The following is a 19,513-nucleotide window of genomic DNA, read 5'->3' as shown; positions in this document are numbered from 1 at the left end:
ACCACTTTCATCCCTGAATATGAGTCGTGATTCACTTTTGTGCAGATTAAAGTTACTAACTGGGACTTCTGTCTTGCTGTGAGAAAGAAACGAGAATCATCCTCCGTTCTGTTCACACAGCTCCAAACGTTGCGCGGCTCTCTGACAAGTCAAGATAGAACGATAGAATTCAGTCTGAATTAATAACTTCAAAGCGAAACACAGTTTTGTTTATTTTTATTTATGTCCAGAGATCAAGGATACAGTGACTAATTTCATATTTATTTACTTTAAGACTCAAGGAAATACATAGAAAACCTGTAAAGCCTACATTTAGTACAAAATTCACGAGGTATCGATAAGGGAATCGATAAGGAATCGGATCGATAAGCAGAATCGATAATGTCATCGATATCGATAAAACCTTATCAATACCCATCCCTAGTACAGCCTGTCAAAAATAGCCTCTCCAGTCCGCGTAGCTGCCAGGTGCTTGGATAACGGGCTTTTACAGCCTCGTTCTCACCACAGACATGCCTCTAAAATCCTCGTTTGTCCTCGTAGTAACTCGCACACAAACTGCCTCACGCTGTTGTTGGTAAATTTTGAACTTCTTGAAATTAGCGCCACGCTCAGAGATGAGCCTCGTTAACCAAATATTCTGTCTCTAAGAGCCTCTCAGAGCCACTATTCTTCCACGATTGCTGAATACCTCCTCTCGTACGAAAAAAAAAATATGCTGCGTGGGTCATTATTCACTGTTCATTTTTTAGATTGAACAGGATAAGAAGAAATGACATGGGAAATTCAGCATAAACTCTTAGTATTTCCTTGGATTACTGCTTTAATATCCTTAAAGGTTTGCTCAACACTGCTAACTCCAATAAAAGATATGGTTTAATATAACTGATTTAATGATAAGAACAGGTTAGGAGTTTAGTCACCTTGTTTGCCGTAGAGGGATTGGCAGGGAGATGCATGAGAAGGGATCAAAGGTGTTACTCTGTTTAAGGCAATGAGGACACGTCAGAGAAGACCTGGACAGAGACACAGAGAAAGCAATGTCAGTCCCGACTGTACTTATACGAATTTATTTAGTTATTCAGAAAATCTTACCACATCATTGTATATATTCAGAGGTTGAGGTCTTGAACGTTCCCAATCTTTATAACACCATTTTCCAACCTGATGCTGCTTTGTAAGTACCTTGTTGTGGTTGGAACAGCAGAAGCACAGGGATTTGACCCCAGGATGCAGGTAGCAAAGCATAAAGGGGTTACGTGCAAAAATCAAGGTGTTTATTCCTCTCAAGTGACATTGAAAATACAAAGTGACACAACCCTCTCAAGTGCCAAGATCCAAAAATGCAGCAACAAAGTGAACAAACTGACATGGTGGAAAAACAAATCAATATGTAAACACACAGGAGCGCAACAACACTTACAGGTGATGAACATGAGGCAGCAACATGGGACAGGGTGTGAGGTAAACAACCGGCAGTGACAGGACCAACGGGAGTGACTTAAATACCAAAACTGAACTCATGAACTAATGAACTAGCTAAATCAACAGGGGAGAGACAAACACAAACACAAACACGTGAGGACTGGAAGAACACGAAGTGACTAAAATTAACATCATAGAAAGTAAAACCATGATCACAAAATCCCAAAAGGAAAATACACAGATAAACAGAATGGAAAATAAATTGGATTAAAAACGGCCCACGGTGGCGGAGGGCGCACCGCACCCCGAGCGGCCATCGACAGGCTGGAACGAGCAGATAACTTCCAAATATAAGGCTCTGTTGATGCAGGACGTCGTGTGACGAGCAGAGAAGTTTCAGAAGAGGTCGGGATCAGCACTTTATCGGCACATTCCATTGTTAAAGGAGATTTTGTAATGAAAGACGTGTGGACGGATTTGCGCGTTGCGACGCAGCCGCTCATGCCGCGGGACAAACAACACCTGGCCAGTGGGGGCGCGGTGCGCCCTCCGCCGCCGTGGGTAATTTTTAATCCAGTTTTAATGGTCCTTAATCCGTGTGATACCGATAGAATCTTCACCGAAAGCCATCTGAATCTTCCAAATGGTTTCCATCTGGCTGAGTTTCTGAAAAAATTTTCATGGAACAAAGCGGCAGTCGCTACACCATTCCTAAACAATAAAAATCCAACGAGGGGGGTGGACCAGTGCTCACTCAAAGCCTGCCCACAGGCGAATGACGCAACCGACAGGCGTGAAAAAACTCACACATGCGCACGAAGGTTCAAGCTTGTCTGATGCAAGCGCACATGATTCAAATCCATATAGTTTTTGAAAAAAATAAAAAGGTCGGATAGTTTTCTCACAGACCTCGTATACCTTGCTTGCCCATCTCACTGCCTATTGTTTTTTTTTCCCCTCAGATCAAAATTAATACAACATTCTTTCCACATGGCTGAGTGAAAGTATGACTGTATTACCTGAGTTGTAGAATTTAAATGCTATGGAACAATTAGAAAGTAATAGTTTACTTCTCTGATTTAATATATTTCTGTGTGCAAATAGTCTATTTGTTATACTGACAACACCTGCTCCTAATTCTTCATTACCCAAACATCCAGCAGGTGGGAGACACATCTATGGACTATTACATAGATATATATACAACCCCTGGCAAAAATTATGGAATCACCGGCCTCGGAGGATGTTCATTCAGTTGTTTAATTTTGTAGAAAAAAAGGCAGATCACAGACATGACACAAAACTAGTCATTTCAAATGGCAACTTTCTGGCTTTAAGAAACACTATAAGAAATCAGGAAAAAAAAATTGTGGCAGTCAGTAACGGTTACTTTTTTAGACCAAGCAGAGAGAAAAAAATATGGAATCACTCAATTCTGAGGAAAAAATTATGGAATCATGAAAAACAAAAGAACACTCCAACACATCACTGGTATTTTGTTGCACCACCTCTGGCTTTTATAACAGCTTGCAGTCTCTGAGGCATGGACTTAATGAGTGACAAACAGTACTCTTCATCAGTCTGGCTCCAACTTTCTCTGATTGCTGTTGCCAGATCAGCTTTGCAGGTTGGAGCCTTGTCATGGACCATTTTCTTCAACTTCCACCAAAGATTTTCAATTGGATTAAGATCCGGACTATTTGCAGGCCATGACATTGACCCTATGTGTCTTTTAGCAAGGAATGTTTTCACAGTTTTTGCTCTATGGCAAGATGCATTATCATCTTGAAAAATGATTTCATCATCCCCAAACATCCTTTCAATTGATGGGATAAGAAAAGTGTCCAAAATATCAAAGTAAACTTGTGCATTTATTGATGATGTAATGACAGCCATCTCTCCAGTGCCTTTACCTGACATGCAGCCCCATATCATCAATGACTGTGGAAATTTATATGTTCTCTTCAGGCAGTCATATTTATAAATCTCACTGGAATGGCACCAAACAAAAGTTCCAGCATCATCACCTTGCCCAATGCAGATTCGAGATTCATCACTGAATATGACTTTCATCCAGTCATCCACAGTCCACGATTGCTTTTCCTTTTCCTTAGCCCATTGTAGCCTTGTTTTTTCTGTTTAGGTGTTAATGATGGCTTTCGTTTAGCTTTTCTGTATGTAAATCCCATTTCCTTTAGGTGGTTTCTTACAGTTCGGTCACAGACGTTGACTCCAGTTTCCTCCAGTTTCCTCCCATTCGTTCCTCATTTGTTTTGTTGTGCATTTTCGATTTTGAGACATATTGCTTTAAGTTTTCTGTCTTGACACTTTGATGTCTTCCTTGGTCTACCAGTATGTTTGCCTTTAACAACCTTCCCATGTTGTTTGTATTTGGTCCAGAGTTTAGACAGAGCTGACTGTGAACAACCAACATCTTTTGCAACATTGCGTGATGATTTACCCTCTTTTAAGAGTTTGATAATCCTCTCCTTTGTTTCAATTGACATCTCTCGTGTTGGAGCCATGATTCATGTCAGTCCACTTGGTGCAACAGCTCTCCAAGGTGTGATCACTCCTTTTTAGATGCAGACTAACGAGCAGATCTGATTTGATGCAGGTGTTAGTTTTGGGGATGAAAATTTACAGGGTGATTCCATCATTTATTCCTCAGAATTGAGTGAGTCCATATTTTTTTCCCTCTGCTTGGTCTAAAAAAGTAACCGTTACTGACTGCCACAATTATTTTTCCTGATTTCTTATAGTGTTTCTTAAAGCCAGAAAGTTGCCATTTGAAATGACTTTAGTTTTGTGTCATGTCTGTGATCTGCTTTTTTTCTACAAAATTAAACAACTGAATGAACATCCTCCGAGGCCGGTGATTCCATAATTATTGCCAGGGGTTGTATATAAAACAGATCTTTTGTATAAAGTTCACAAAAATTTAATGGGTATGACCTCAGTATGTTCCACGTCGAAAGGAGTCAGTTGAGGTGGCTCGGGCATCTTTTCCGGATGCCCCCTGGACGCCTCGCTGGAGAGGTGTTCCGGGCACGTCCCACTGGGAGGAGGCCCCGGGGAAGACCCAGGACACGCTAGAGGGACTACATCTCTCGGCTGGCTTGGGAACGCCTTGGGGTTCCCCCAGAGGAGCTGGGGGAGGTGTGTGTGGATCGGGAGGTCTGGGCAGCTTTGCTTGAGCTGCTGCCCCCGCGAACCGACTCCGGATAAAGCGGAAGAAAATGGATGGATGGATGGATGTTTTGATTTGCTGAGGTACAAGATGATATTTACTGTTTTCGAGTCATCATGCTAAACTCGAGGGCATGGACCCCTCTAGCTATCAATTCAGTCAGTGACTGCAGTTTTACAGTAGATACCTAGGCTTACATTTACATTTTACAATTACATTTCACCCCTAAAGACCTGATGTTTACTTATTTAGGAACCAAGGAGGCTGATTTATGACCCCAGCTTGGTAAGACAGAGGGGGGATGAGATCATTCATTCACAATGATTTGAGCCAAGTATTACAAAAGCTTCACACTTGTAGATAAATGTATGACATGCCCAAAAAACAGAAAAAGTATGACCATTTACAACAACCAACCGACCGGGTCCTTTTATAAACAAGAAAATAGACTTTGCACACATGCCAAACTGCCAAAGCTATAAACACCTATTGGTAACCGTAGACCAGTTTCAAAAACAATTTTTAATACAAAATATTGTATAATTTTTATTAAACAGGGACGATACGTAAAACATTGCCACAAAAAAATGGGAAAATGTGATGCATATAAGACATCTAGCTTTAGCTAAATTGCAGTTGTGTTCCTGGTCAGGTTTTAGGATAGAATACAGTATACTAAAAACTAATACAATGCAATGATACAAATACAGTGAATAATACCATGTATCCATAGTTGCTGTTGTAAATTACACATTAAAAAACATAAATTAAACACTAAACATTGGTAAAGTGCGAAAATGACGAGAGAAAATCATTCATGTTAACATTTCTGCTGGTGCCTGAGCCAATGTGTAACTTTAAAACTAAACCTCTTTAGTTCTGAAAGGGATGACTGGCCAACTGCTGTCCTGCACGTTCAAATTTTACAGTTTTGATTGGTTATGCTCCTTGTCATTGTCTTACAGTTGTCCTACATAATTTTAAAGATCTGAGACAAGTAAGTAGAAGAAAATGTATGTAAATTTGCAAATAAATTGATAAATTTTAACCAGACAGGATGGGACAGACTGACTACTCGAGTGTTGGTGTTTGTGGGTTCTGTGTTTTTGTTCTCTGTCTAAAGCGTTCTCTAACAATGTATTCAAATATTCACAGCTGAGTATTGTGAAATGCTTAACTGTGTGCTATTACATTGTTTGTGAACACCTGCTTCTGCACTTTGGAATGTTTGGTATCTGATGCTCCGTCATACCCTGGTTGTTTAGGAACAAAGTGTGATTAAACATTCAAGTCAGAGAGAAAGGCTGTGACTTGTCACTTAATAAGGCAGCTTAGCATATACGAGGTCTGTTAGAAAACTATTCGACCTTTTTATTTTTAGCAAAAACCATATGGATTTGAATCACGTGTGATTGCATCAGCCAAGCTTGAACCTTCGTGCGCATGCGTGAGTTTTTTCACGCCTGACGGTTGCGTCATTCGCCTGTGAGCAGGCTTTGTGTGAGCAGTGGTCCACCCCTCTCGTCGGATTTTTATTGCGAATAAAATGTCTGAACGATTTGGAGCTTTGCTGCATCAAATTTTTCCAGAAACTGTGAGAGACCTCCAGGTGGACACCATTCAGAAAATTCAGATGGCTTTCAGGGACGATTTTATGGGGATTACACAGAAAAACACTGAGGTACTAACAGAATGCATAACCCTGTCTGTTTGAGACAACGTTCTCCTGGAGACTAACAGCTCTCTATTCTAAACCAACTAAACCAAGTAAACGCAGAAATCCAATTAGATTATTAAATTTAATTAAAATTTATTCCTAATTTACAGTTTATGGTGAACGACTGTTATTGTAAAGCTATCAAACCCATTGTCAGAAATTTGGAAAAAAGCAGGTGTCCATCTTCCTCTACAGGCATCCGAGAGGAAAAGAAGAATCCCAGGGAGTAGTGAAGGCTGGTAGTCCTCACCCTGCTGCTGTGGTGATCTAAGGAGGTTCAGGGTGATCTGAACACCTTGAAGGAGGACAAGCGTGTTGATGGATGCATTGACGCTGGTAGGTGCTTGTAATTTGACTGTCATTGTACACTCATTGTAATCTCTTTACTTTTCATTGTCACACAAGGGTGAGAAGGTACAGTTCTTTTGATCCATTACTGGATTGGCTGAAAGGCAGCGGAGGTGTTTGCTCTGTACCTGGCTCAATGTCTATGGGGTACATATTCACAAACAGTGACATTGGTAAGTTTGAGTGGCATTGGTAAGTTTGAGTGGTATTGGTAAGTTTGTGTTAGTTTGGAGAACGTGCTTATACCTTTGAGGTATTCGACGAAAGAGACAGTGCATGTGTGACATTTATAAAACAATGCAGAGAGAACTACTCTTGATGTTTTCTATACTTTTGTATGACTTATGTTTGCTTACATCATTTTGAAATTATTTTGATGCTTTGTTTTATGGACTGCATGCCAAGTGTGTCAATTTGACTTGGGTTTGATCACTTTAATTACTTGCATATTTGGCTTTTGTTAATCGATTATTGTTTTACTTAATATATGGTAGTGATACTGTTGATCTCGCGAAAAAAAAAAAAAAATAAACAGAAGGGACCTCTAGAGGAACAATTGATGTTTTCCACATGTCAGTAGTACAGGACGTACCAGCCCATGCTCATCCCACCTCCTTGTTGATATAACACTTTGTGTTTCTCTAATTTAGGACTAAACATCTAATCATGGCCCTGACTAGCTAAAGGCCATGTTTGTATTATGATTTTATTTTGTTATGACGGAGGTCCTTAAAATGGGTCTCTGAGAATGGAACGGCAGAAGGGTCTGGCAATACATTGCATGATGTGTTTTTTCTGTGTCTTCTACAGATACATCTGTTTTAGATTTGACCAAAAATAAATCTCTCTGCACTGATATGTCTGACTCCTGATTGCATCTTCACCGCCAGTCTCATTTTATGCTTAACATCATCACAGAAATTCCACAACAGGTTTATCTACAACAACATACAATTACATTTCACCCCGTAAGACCTGATGTTTGCTTGTTTAGCAACCGAGGGGGCTCATTTATGACCCCAGCCAAAAATGTATGTGTCAGGGTATATTTTTAATCAGAAAAATTTATCCTACTGTGAATTTGTCAATCTGCTTGTCTTACAGTGAATCCAGAAATTAATCAAAGTGCTTCAATTTTTCCACATTTAGTTAAATGTTACAGCCTCACTCCAAAATGGAGAAATTTTTTTCTCCTCAAAATTCTACTAAACGTTTTTTTTTTTTTTTTTAAGTTTTGCAAATTTATTAAAAATAAAAACCTAAGAAATCACGTGAACATAAGTACTCACATCCTTTGCTCAATACTTTGTTGATGCACCTTTGGCAGCAATTGCAGCAACTGCAGCCTCAAGTCTTCTTGAATATGATGCCACACCTTGGTGCACCTACCTTTGTGCAGTTTGCCCATTCCTCTTTGCAGCACCTCTCAAGCTCCATCAGGTCATCCAACCTGATGGAGCTTGAGAGGTGCACAGCCATTTTCAGATTTTCAGATCTTAAGATTTCTTCAGAGATGTTCAATCAGATTCAGGTCTGGGCTCTGGCTGGGCCACTCAAGGACATTCACAGAGTTATCCTGAAGCCACTCGTTTGATATCTTGGCTGTGTGCTTTGGGTCATTGTCCTGCTGAAAAATGAACCATCACTCCAGGCTGAGGTCAAGAGCTTTCTGGAGCAGATTTTCATCCAGGATGTCTCTGTACATTGCTGCATGCTTCTTTCCTCAATCCTGACTAGTCTCCCAGTTCTTGCCGCAGAAAAACAGCCACACCGCATGATGCTGCCACCACCATGCTTCACTGTAGGGATGGTGCCTGGTTTCCTCCAAACATGATACCTGGCATTCACACCAAAGAATTTAATCTTTTTGTCATCAGACCACAAAATTTTGTTTGTCATGGTCTGAGAGTTCCTCAGGTGCCTTTTGGCAAACTCCAGGCGGGCTGCCATAGGCCTTTAACTAAGGGGTGGCTTCTGTCTGGCCACTCTACCATACAGGCCTGATTGGTGGATTGCTGCAGAGATGGTTGTCCTTCTTGAAAGTTCTCCTCTCTCCACAGAGGAATGCTGGAGCTCTGACAGAGTGACAATTGGGTTCTTAGTCACCTCCATGACTAAGGTTCTTCTCCCCAATCACTCAGTTTAGATGTGTGACCAGCTCTAGGAAAGGTCCTGGTGTATCCGAACTTCTTCCATTTACAGATGATGGAGGCCATGTGCTCATTGAGACCTTCAAAGGTATATGTAATTAGGAAAAATTTGTCAATCTACTTCTCCAGCAGCTTTTTTTTTTTTTTACATAGGTTAATTATTGATTTATTAGTATGCAGACCTTGTGGGTATTTCTTGGTGTGACATGTTTCATCTCAAATTCTGCATTACTGATACACACTAGAGATCAACTGATGATCAGCACAGATGTTTTTACACTCATCTTTATTGCCAATTTATAAAGCTGATATGACATTGTGTTGTGGTCAGCAAGTTCTGCCTTCATGCATACTTTTTTAAAACAGACTGCCAGTCAGTGACTTGAATTTTTCGTGTGGCGAAAGCACACTGCTTTGTTGCATGTGTGTGGAAGCTGAAAGTGCTTTTTTGTCCGGTGGAGCACACAGCTGAAAAGCCTAATCTTTCTCCATCTGAGTGAAATCTCCATTACACAGGGGCAGAGTCCATTGTGTGAGCATGAAATTGTGATGAATGCACAGCACACGCCAGGATCTTTCAAAGCAGGCTCTGTAGTCATGCACTACACGCCATGGTCTCCATAGTCGTCATGAAGTATGAAGTTGCACCTGACAAATGGAGAAGAGTCTCCAAGGCCTGAGGATGCTCAAATACCACACAGGTCACGCACAAACACCGGACAGACCACCCCGTGACCACCCAACAGACACTGGGTGATGACACAATGATCGGGCTGTGCACCCTGATTTTTAAGAAGAAAGTTTGTTTTATAAATTATTACTATAAAGTGCAAAATGAGTTCCTTGTCAGTTGATGTCCGCTGAGTTTGTCAGAAACGTGTGCGTAGGGATGGGTATTGATAAGATTTTATCTATATCGATGCCATTATTGATTCCGCTTATTAATCCAATTCCTTATCGATTCACTTATGAAAACCTCTTGTGAATTTTCTGTGTACTAAAAGTAGGCTTTACAGGTTTTCTATGTCAACAACATTTTATTGAGTCTTAACCTAAATAAATATGAAATTGTTCACTGGATCCTTGATCTCTGGACATAAAATAGAAATAAACAAATCTGTAGTTTTTCTCAAAAGCATTTCCTTACAGACATTAATGACACAAAGATAACCCCATACCTCTGAGCTGAGCTCAGCCAGCTGTGCTGCAAGTCAGCAACAATGTAATTTATAAAGAACACAGGACGTCTCATTTTGGGAGGAAAAACATTTTGGTTGATTGTAGTTTATTGTCTGTATTACAACATTTGGAAAGAGGTGTCATTTGATTTAAAATGGTGATTTGCTTTGAAGTTATTAATTCCGACTGGATGAGACGGCGTTTGCAGCTGTGCAAACAGAACGGGGGATGATTCTTGTTTCTTGCCTGCAACAAGACAAGAGTCCCAGTTAGTGACTTTAATTGGCACAAAGGTGACTCATGATTGGCATATTTAAATGGCTTTGAAGTGAACTTGCCGCTTCTGAAAAGCAGCGAAGCAATGAACCAACGAAGCAGCAGGTCGGAGCACTGCTTCGTTGCTTCAAGCTTCAAGCAAAGCCGCAGCAGAAGCGGTGGACTGCAGACCCGCTGCAAGGTCTGCAATCAACGTAGGTCATTTTCTCGATAAACACCCTGAAAAACAATGACTGCTCTGCAGGACCGATAAGGGAATCATTAAGCAAAAAGGATACTGATGTCGGTGGATCGAATCATTTCTTAACGATTCTTGAAAAGAAGCAGTTCTCGATACCCATCCCTACATGTGCCTGTTCAAAACTTTGAACAGAGATCAGATGGAGAGCTTTGTGTTATATTTTTCCTGCGGCTGCTGCTGACGTAATCTGTGCTTCATTACTGTTGTGATGACGACCTGTAGCATTACCTTAACAACAAGCTGTCACCAAGGCAGACAAAATGAGCTAAATATTAAATTAATCCTTTTTCCACATCTCTGTAAGTGCAAATTCAGTTTGGATTCAGTGTGTGTGTGTGTGTGCCTTTTGTTTTGCTTTTTGCTTTTTTCCCCCACTTCCGTGCGCCCATCTGCACCTGCATGAAAACACCTTGTGTGGAACATTTTACTATATAAATAGGTACATTAAGGTCATTATGTACTCACCATCAGCTTTGTTCTTTTTTCCATGAATTGTCTAGTCCAGAGTTGACTCACAAAGCTCCATGGTGAGCTCCAGTCCAAACAGTGAGTTTTCTGAACCGGACAACAGTAATGTGACTTTTTTCAGTCTCTGCAGTGTTTTTTTTTTTAAATCTGCTTTTATTTTTCATGGCCGTTCGTTGTTTTCCAGCCACAGAAAGTCCAATGAAAGACATTAATTACCCAATGATGTACTTTTTGTGCCCATTTAGCTCACACCGCCCGCATGAATAAGGAAGAAATGCACAAACGCGCACACGCACACAAGATAAAGCCAAACTGAAGCGTGTTGAAAATGATTAGCTCATAATGCCTGCCTCTCTACGTCCCCTCTCTCTGAAAAAATGAAAAAAATGGTGGGAGAAGGAGAGGAGGTAAGGTATGACATTCAAAGAAAAAAAACAACTAATGTTGATATGAAACCAAAAGTTAGTTTTCATGGAATGATTACCGAACATGTGATCCTTGTATGAACAGCGGACTTTAGCGCAAAACACTAAAGCAGTTGAGCAACTTAACAAGCTTAAAAGAGCCATCTTCAGTGCACAGGCTCACATTTCTGAAACAGAAAAATGTATGAAAAACTGATTCAGACAGTTTTTCCATCCAGGTTTTCTCCGTTAAAGGCAGGTTTGACAATGAAATCAGTGTAGGTTCAAACAATTTACCCAGACTGACAACAAATAGGAATAAATTATGTAATTTTATGCATTTTTGTGGTTTCTTGAGGCATTTTGTGAAAGTAGAAATGCGCTCCAACCTCAAAACATGCTCCTGTGATATAAATCAAATGTACTCTCTTCTTCTGTGGATTTTAAAAGGTAAATGAACTGCATTTATATAGCGCGTTTTCACATGCATTAAACACTCAAAGCGCTTTACAATAATGCCTCACATTCACCTCGATGTCACAGTGCTGCCATGCAAGGAGCTCACTACACACCAGGGAGCAACTAGGGGATTAAGGACCTTGCCCAAGGGCCCTTAGTGATTTTCTGGTCAGACTGGGATATTTGAACCAAGGATCCTCTGGTCTCAAGCCCAATGCCTTAAGCACTAGACCATCACCTCCCCTAATGGCCTAATGGTTTAATTGGCAGCTGGCATGCTCATTTTGTTGCACTGCTGCCACCTTCTGCATCAGTCCATTATAGCAGTAGTAAATCCTCTCAAATCCAGTGTCTTTCAAGTATTTAAAAAGAAAACATTTCCCCCTCCTACTTTAATTTAATCTTTATTCTTTTAGAAGAGAGGCCTGGACAATTATAAAGTTTCCAATTCACCTAACCTGCTGATCCTATGTCTAAAATACTTCCAACAAAAACTTCTTTCAGGCCTATTCTTCTAAATTCTGAGAGAAGCTCTGGCCTTTCTCTGGAATATTTATTACAATACATGAGGGCATCCCTAATCACCAAAACAGTGACCACGTGTATATTTTATTTATGTCCAGAGATCAAGGATCCAGTGACCAATTTCATATTTATTTACTTTAAAGCCCCTTTCACACTGGCATATTCATAGAGCCGTGTATTGCGGCATTGTGTTTCATTTAAATATGCCCGAAATGCGCGCGTACTCAGCCTTTTTCCGTGTTCGTAGATCTGCTTGCAGCTTCGTGTGTTCGCTTTTTAATGTGCACACAGTCATGTGTAGCCCTTGCCGCTATTTAAACCCAGTTCACTCCTGTCAGCTGTGGAGAACAAAATCACTGTACTTGGAAAACTGTGGACTGTATCATGAGGGTTTTACAGTTGCATTACCGCCACGTATGTAGCCAAAGCTGCTATTTTGTGCCTCTGTGGAAGTGCACTCTGTTCTCTACTGCACGGTGTGGTTGACATCAGAAACAGTCATTTAACATTTTTTTTTTGTCTTGGTGGATCATTTTCATTGTGTACAGATGCTGCTGAGTCTGGCTGTGGTAAATGTTGCCATGAATGAAGCGCTGTAACTCTAAACTTTTAAAGCTCCGGGTGTTCCAATCAGGTCCGCTGATTTGATCAGACCTGATCGATCGGATCAATAAGCAGAATCAATACAGATAAAATCTTATCAATACCCATCCCTAATGGCAAAACATTTAAAGAAAGTTTTGTATTCAGAGTTTGTTATTCTATATTCTAACATCTTTGCTTTTTTTTTTTTTTTTTTTACTGTAGGCAAATATTGGTTTCAAATAGCGGTATTGGCCTCCAGCCCTTATCGATAATCGGTATCGGCCATTAAAAAGCCATATTGGGGGATCCCAAGTTCAAATCAAATTTAAAGCATACCTCATTCAAATCTGATCTCACTGACTGACTGCCCATATTATATATACCAAGTGATCAGATCCAATTTTTGTGTCTGTATTAGTCTTCAGCTGCCATCTAATCCACATCAGTTGCTATAGCAATGAAAGTCCCACACATGTCAGTCACATGACTGCTGTTCAGTGTCTGAATGCTGCAAATACAGAGTTCTGACTCATGGGATTTGCACTGTAAAAGTCACATCCAAAAATGTTCACAGAAAATGCAGTGTGTAAGAAAAGATTTTTAGGTAAGCAAATTATGTAGGCAGACCTAGCAGAGCAGCAGCTGATGTATGAATCCATCCAATCCACACTAGAGTCCTGTGCCTCTGATGCATTGAGCATTGCATTTCATTTGATTCAATAAGCTGTCATTCAAGCATTCCTTTTTGGTTAGTTTTGGCTTCTCTCTCTCTCGAACCATGACCTTCTCGCTGTGAGGCAACAGTGCTAATCACTAATCCAACATGCTGCACCCTCTCTCTCTCTCTCTCTCTCTCATCTTCAATCGCTTACTCCAGTTAAGGGTCACGGGGAGCTGGAGCCTATCCCAGCAGTCATAGAGCGTGACGCGGGGTACAACCTGGACAGGACGTCAGTCTGTCGCACCGGCACGCATACCTACGGACAATTTAAGGTCCGCTTCACACATAACACGAAAGACACAGAAACCGGAAGAAAATCCGCGAACCAAACACGAAATGGGGAACCACGAAACATTCCACCTGCTGTCATGAGGGATGCATGGTAGCACAGGCATGCGCAACACACCGGCTACGGTTTCATGCATGCTCATGCACAAACCCAGTGCAAGCAGCTGGAGCGTGTGGAACCACATTGCATGCTGCTATGGAGAAACAGAAAAAAAAATACAAGCAACCCACGGGATTTGAAATTGCAATTTACCAAAGCTCTGATTAACAGATGGAAACCTTACCACTGCACTACCATCGCTGTCCTATAACAAGAGTGTAAAATACCTAAAATGAACAAGGAGATAAACGTATTTTTTTAAAAAGAGAGAAATCAGACGATGTAGATGAAGAGGAAGTCTTTATTCATGGCGAACAAAGCGCCGTAATAACTGACAAAACACAAAGGGGTCCCATGGGGTGATTTCCTGAATGGCACGATATTCCACAGCGCTGCGGAGCACTGGTGCAGCTGTCAGCTGAAGCAATATGTGTTTTAATTTATTTCCACGCAAGGACAGCATGCCGACGTCCGCACTTCACACTGTAGTTATATGAACTAATATCCTGCAAGCCACTACAGGTGCTCTTGAGCTATAACTTGCGAGCACAGATATCTGATCAGCTGCACATCGCAGGGGGGACACGCCCATCATTGTCAGCGGACCTCACAGCTCACAGGACAAAAAGGCTCCCTCTCCGTTACTTTGTCTATGATATTAATTTAATGCATGTATTATTATGTGTTTGTCCTGCATCTGTCTGATGTATATACTTGTAATATGACACCTTGCATGCACAGTCACGTCCCTGACAGTCTGCGGTGTGTGTGGGGGAGGGGGGGGGGGTCGTCACAGTTCCACCCATGTGTGTTGCCAGGTGATGCCACACTCACGTTGCACTTTTGACAATTTTCACAGACAGATCGAATGTGATCGCCTACTGTCTACGATGATACCAGGTGCGCAAATAGCCCTGCCTTTTCTAAGTGTGCAGAGAGTGGTGTTACATGTTCGTGTGCTACACCTGGAATTTGGTCAACACTATGAGCACACGCAGGGCATTCGCTGTCTTTCGGCCATGTGCGAATGGTTGTAGTGACAGGTGAACAAGGCGTTTGAGGCGGCTCCGATTTTTTGACTTCAATCATGTTATGTGTGAAGGGGCCCTAAAGTATTCAATCCACCCAACCTGCATGTCTTTGGATGTGGGAGGAAGCCGGAGCACCCGGAGAGAACCCACACAAACACGGGGAGAACACGCAAACACCACACAGAAAGGCCACAGGTGGGAATCAAACCCATGACCTTCTCACTGTGAGGCAACAGCGCTAACCACTAATCCAACATGCTGCCTCTCCCTCTCTCTCTCTATCTCTCTCATTTCAATGGAGCTTTATTGACATAGGAAACATACGTTTACATTGTCAAAGCAAGTGTTACATAGAGCAACGTGTGTGTGTGTGTATGTGTGTGTGTGTGTGTACGTCTGCAAGTTCGCCCCCCTTTCTGTCACTTGGCTGTGAGCAGCAGGAGGTGAGATATCGCAGCTCTCACCATGTACGCTCACAGGGGGAGCTTCACCTGGCAGGAAACGTCACAGACATAACAAAACACAGACGGGATTCCAATCTGAGTTTTCAAAAATGGATTTGCAAAAACGGGATTTAAGCTGCATTTCAAATTACCCATGAATGACACTTGGATCAACTTTGGAAAAAACATATGTCATGCGACTTTTGGCTGTCCAAACTTGGAGCACGGAATCCATTTCAGTCAGATATGCAGATAATCAGATTTTTACTGGCAGTCTGAACAAGGCCTAAAACAGTACAAATGAACTGAGATAGTGGAGGATTATGTGTTTGCAAAACAAAAAGGACAGAACAAAAAAAAAAAAAGAGATCAAACAAGCATTTCCATTTGACAATTTGCGGTGGTAACCGAGAAGCACACACTTCAAAGTCTGGTACCGTACGGAGCTGAGCACTTTCAGCAGGAGGTACAGTGGTGCATGAAGCTGGGCTCAGAAAAAGCACTGTGGATGCTGAAAGCTTCAAAATCAAAGCAAGGAAGGTCAATGCCTGGCCACATTCTCAGCAGCCAAGCTGCTTTGCATTATTGTACAATGCAACTTCATTGATACCTTCAAGAGGTCAGTTTGAGCACATTCCAATCTGTTTGTGCCCTCCAGGAAAAGTGCAACCCTGAGGACCATCTATGAAGATAGAGGAGGTTTGACCCTTTTATTATGTGCTCAGTCTTCAAAGGATCTGGTATAAAATGTATATGATTTGTCATGAAAAACACCTCACACTAAACAAATAGCTGTCTTTTGGGGTTTTTTTTTTTATCTCCGTGCAACTTCATTGGCATTTTCACCCATTTGTCTGTTTGTGAACAGCCTATAACCCACAATTTTTCATAGATCATCATGACGTTTTTACAGAGAATTCATATCCTGATAAGCAAGAATGGATTCAATTTTCAAGGTCAGAGGTCAAAGTCAGAAAAAAACATTTCAACCACATTTCTTTCGTTATGTAGGATGATATCCTTTATCGACTGACATCGTTTGATCCAGATTACAGATTTTGTGGCCATTTAAATTTAACATTGAAAACCCATTTAATATATATTTTACATTATATCTTAATCAAACGTGCCCCAATCCCTCTCATATTTGAAAGCAAGGTGCAGAATGGCACTCACTATCACCTGACAAAGGTTGATCTGGATCTGATCCAGACTGTGGATTTTGTGGACATTTGAATTTAATATTGAAAAGCCCATTTGGTGAACATTTTGTATTATATCTCAACCAAAAGTGCCTCAATTTTATGCCTGTTTATCTATCTTCCAGTTATCGCCTGGAAACCAAATGCCAAAAAGCAATGACAAATTGTGGACAGCAGAGATAACCAATGCTCTGTGAAAATTATCTGGGGGAAAAAAAAAAAAACAACCTGACAACACCACAAAAAAAATAAAAAATAAAAAATAAACTTTAGTTCAAGTGCATGAAGTAAATACATACTCCTGACATTTTATCACATCAAATGTAGCTTATGATAGTCACTTCCAAGAGGATGTTGACCTTGAAAATTTTTTCCAAGGTAAAAATTTGTAGAATTGGAAACTAGTGTTGGCGGAGGTTTGTCCTCTAAGAGCACGGTGTTCTAGTTATTGAAGAAATGGTCTCTGAATCAAGTAAAAGTTTTGTTATTACTGTTATGGTGATGGATTAGCTCTGACCAAGGCTGTCTACAATAACTTTTAATTTATTGCAAACATACATATATTCATAACAATAGATAATCTCAATGTCCAAGCCTGTCTTACTTTCAAAACTTATGAAGTCCTTGGACTAATAAATATTTCCGTAGCACAACAGTGACAAGTCAAACTCTCAAAAAGTTCAACACTTTCACTAAAAATACACAGTCCAAGAAGTAATTAAAAACCTGAATCTTATTGGTGATCATGAACAATCAGAAACCCAGACACACCAAATCATTCAGCTTCTCAAGTACGACAATCACAGCATCCACTGATTTCACAAAGGCCACAGTATTGCCTGCAAAGTCCGGTTCAGTAAATGGTAAATGAACTCCATTTCTATAGTGCTTTCATGGTCAAATAACGTCACATTGATGCCTTGCATTCACCCATACACACAAAAAGACACACACACATACATATATTGTTGGGAAGGTGTCGTAGCACGGACCCACAACAGGGGGCGCAAAGGAACGGACAATGAATAAGCCAATAAGTAACAATTTAATGTTGTGACAACACACAACTAAACACACAATATATATACAGTCAATTAACACCAGGTGACGTGTGGGCAGGCTCGAAGATAGAAGACCCCCGACGAGAGATGAGCCGCGTCCCACACGGCTTCCACCACCAACGGCCTGAAGAACACCGGAGCCGCCAAGTCCCGAGTCCCCAGGTGGCCTCTGTCTTCGGCTGTCGACCCTGGTACTGCTGGCAGAAAACAAGACAGGATGGATGAGCGTGAAGTCGCACACTCAGTAATCCACAGTCTGCACTCAGTTAGGAGGGAGCACCTCCACCTCCAATCACACACTCGTGCAGCTCCTGTTTAACCACTTATCTGGTTTGGGGTGTGAGGCGAAGCCGTCGCTGATCACACCAAACGCCAATCCCACAGATAAGGACAAACACCACAGGATAACGGCTGCAAAAGAAGTTCAGATTATCACTCAACGATTTGAGTCAGCAGAGAAAATTACCTCTTCGGTAGTTGATTTCTCGGCGGGGAGGTGGAGTTGCAGTCCGGCTTATATAGTGGTGTAGATGAGTGACAGCTGGTGCGATGAGTGACAGCTGTCACTTCTTCTGGGTCTGGTGCCCTCCGGTGCTTGGAGCCCGCACTCCAAGCAGGGCGCCCTCTGGTGGTGGTGGGCCAGCAGTACCTCCTCTTCAGCGGCCCACATAACATATATATCAGAGTGGTGACATCCAAGGAGCTCAACTGCAAACCTGAAGCAACTATGATATTAAAGACCTTGCCCAGGGGTCCCCAGAGATTTTCCAGTCCCAAGTAAACCTTTCACCACTGACGAAGCAGCAAACTCACTCAAGTCCACAACCTGAGCCAACACAGTCCATACAAGCACTAAAGAGATTAGACATTATAACACATTCCAGACAGCAGCATGAACTGACTGGAAAGAAGTCAGAGTCTGCACTGTACAGCAGATCCATTACACAAGTACAGTCCAGACTTATCAGGGGTCCCACAAAATCTCATGATGCGCCACAAAGTTGCCCAAACAACCAAAAAAACTGAGCATCAGCTGCCACAAATTTCTGCCAATACATCTGCATTCAATGTGTACTCACAGAGCTAGGATTGGGTTAATGGTTGATGTCATATATCATGAAAGTAGACTGCTCTGGAGTGTGAATGATGAGTAGCAAGCAGGTGGTACTGAATGTTTCTCATGGGCCTTTCACACTGAACGCGTCAATTGATTATTTTGGCATCAACACTTTGAGGCCTCCCTTTGTTTTGAATGTTTCAGGCTATTTTAATGGATTAACCTAAAAATAAATGTTCAAGGTTCCTTATATAATGTTAATCTAGAAATAATCTCATCTGAAACAACAACAGATAAGCTATGGTTTTATTTTATAGATGAACAAAGACTTCTAAAGAATTTTTTTCCTAAAGCTATTTTAAATACAATGTAGGAAACATTTTTTTCAAACTTCAAAATGTACAGTCATCAGTAAGAATTTGTAAGGATTTTCTTCAGAAAACTGCTGTGAATAAATGAACAGTTCTGTGACACATTTCTGTATTTCCTTTACCATGTTCTGGCCTGATGCCTTGTTTCTATTGGACATGCAAAGCTACGTCACAGCACGCAGCGGAGAAAGTTCAACTGGGTTGAAGTTTGACCACGGCAGCCATGTCAAGGCCTGACGACAAGTGGCAATGTGTGCTCTCGGCGGAGAATT

The 19,513-nt window shown here is 41.3% G+C and overlaps 1 protein-coding gene across 1 annotated transcript in view; it reads right to left on the bottom strand.

Moving 5' to 3' along the window:
- Nucleotides 1-19,513, bottom strand: part of usp43a (ubiquitin specific peptidase 43a) — a 388,273-nt gene that overhangs the window by 196,622 nt on the left and 172,138 nt on the right. Inside the window, exon 4 of the mRNA XM_034187735.1 lies at nucleotides 924-1,016. Coding sequence (XP_034043626.1) covers nucleotides 924-1,016 — 93 coding nt within the window. The remainder of the gene's footprint in view (nucleotides 1-923; nucleotides 1,017-19,513) is intronic.

The sequence above is a fragment of the Thalassophryne amazonica genome, chromosome 15 (assembly GCF_902500255.1).
Source record: "Thalassophryne amazonica chromosome 15, fThaAma1.1, whole genome shotgun sequence".
Classification (NCBI taxonomy): domain Eukaryota; kingdom Metazoa; phylum Chordata; class Actinopteri; order Batrachoidiformes; family Batrachoididae; genus Thalassophryne; species Thalassophryne amazonica.
Note: the sequence above shows the minus strand (reverse complement) of the source record. Positions and strands in the feature narration are given on the sequence as shown.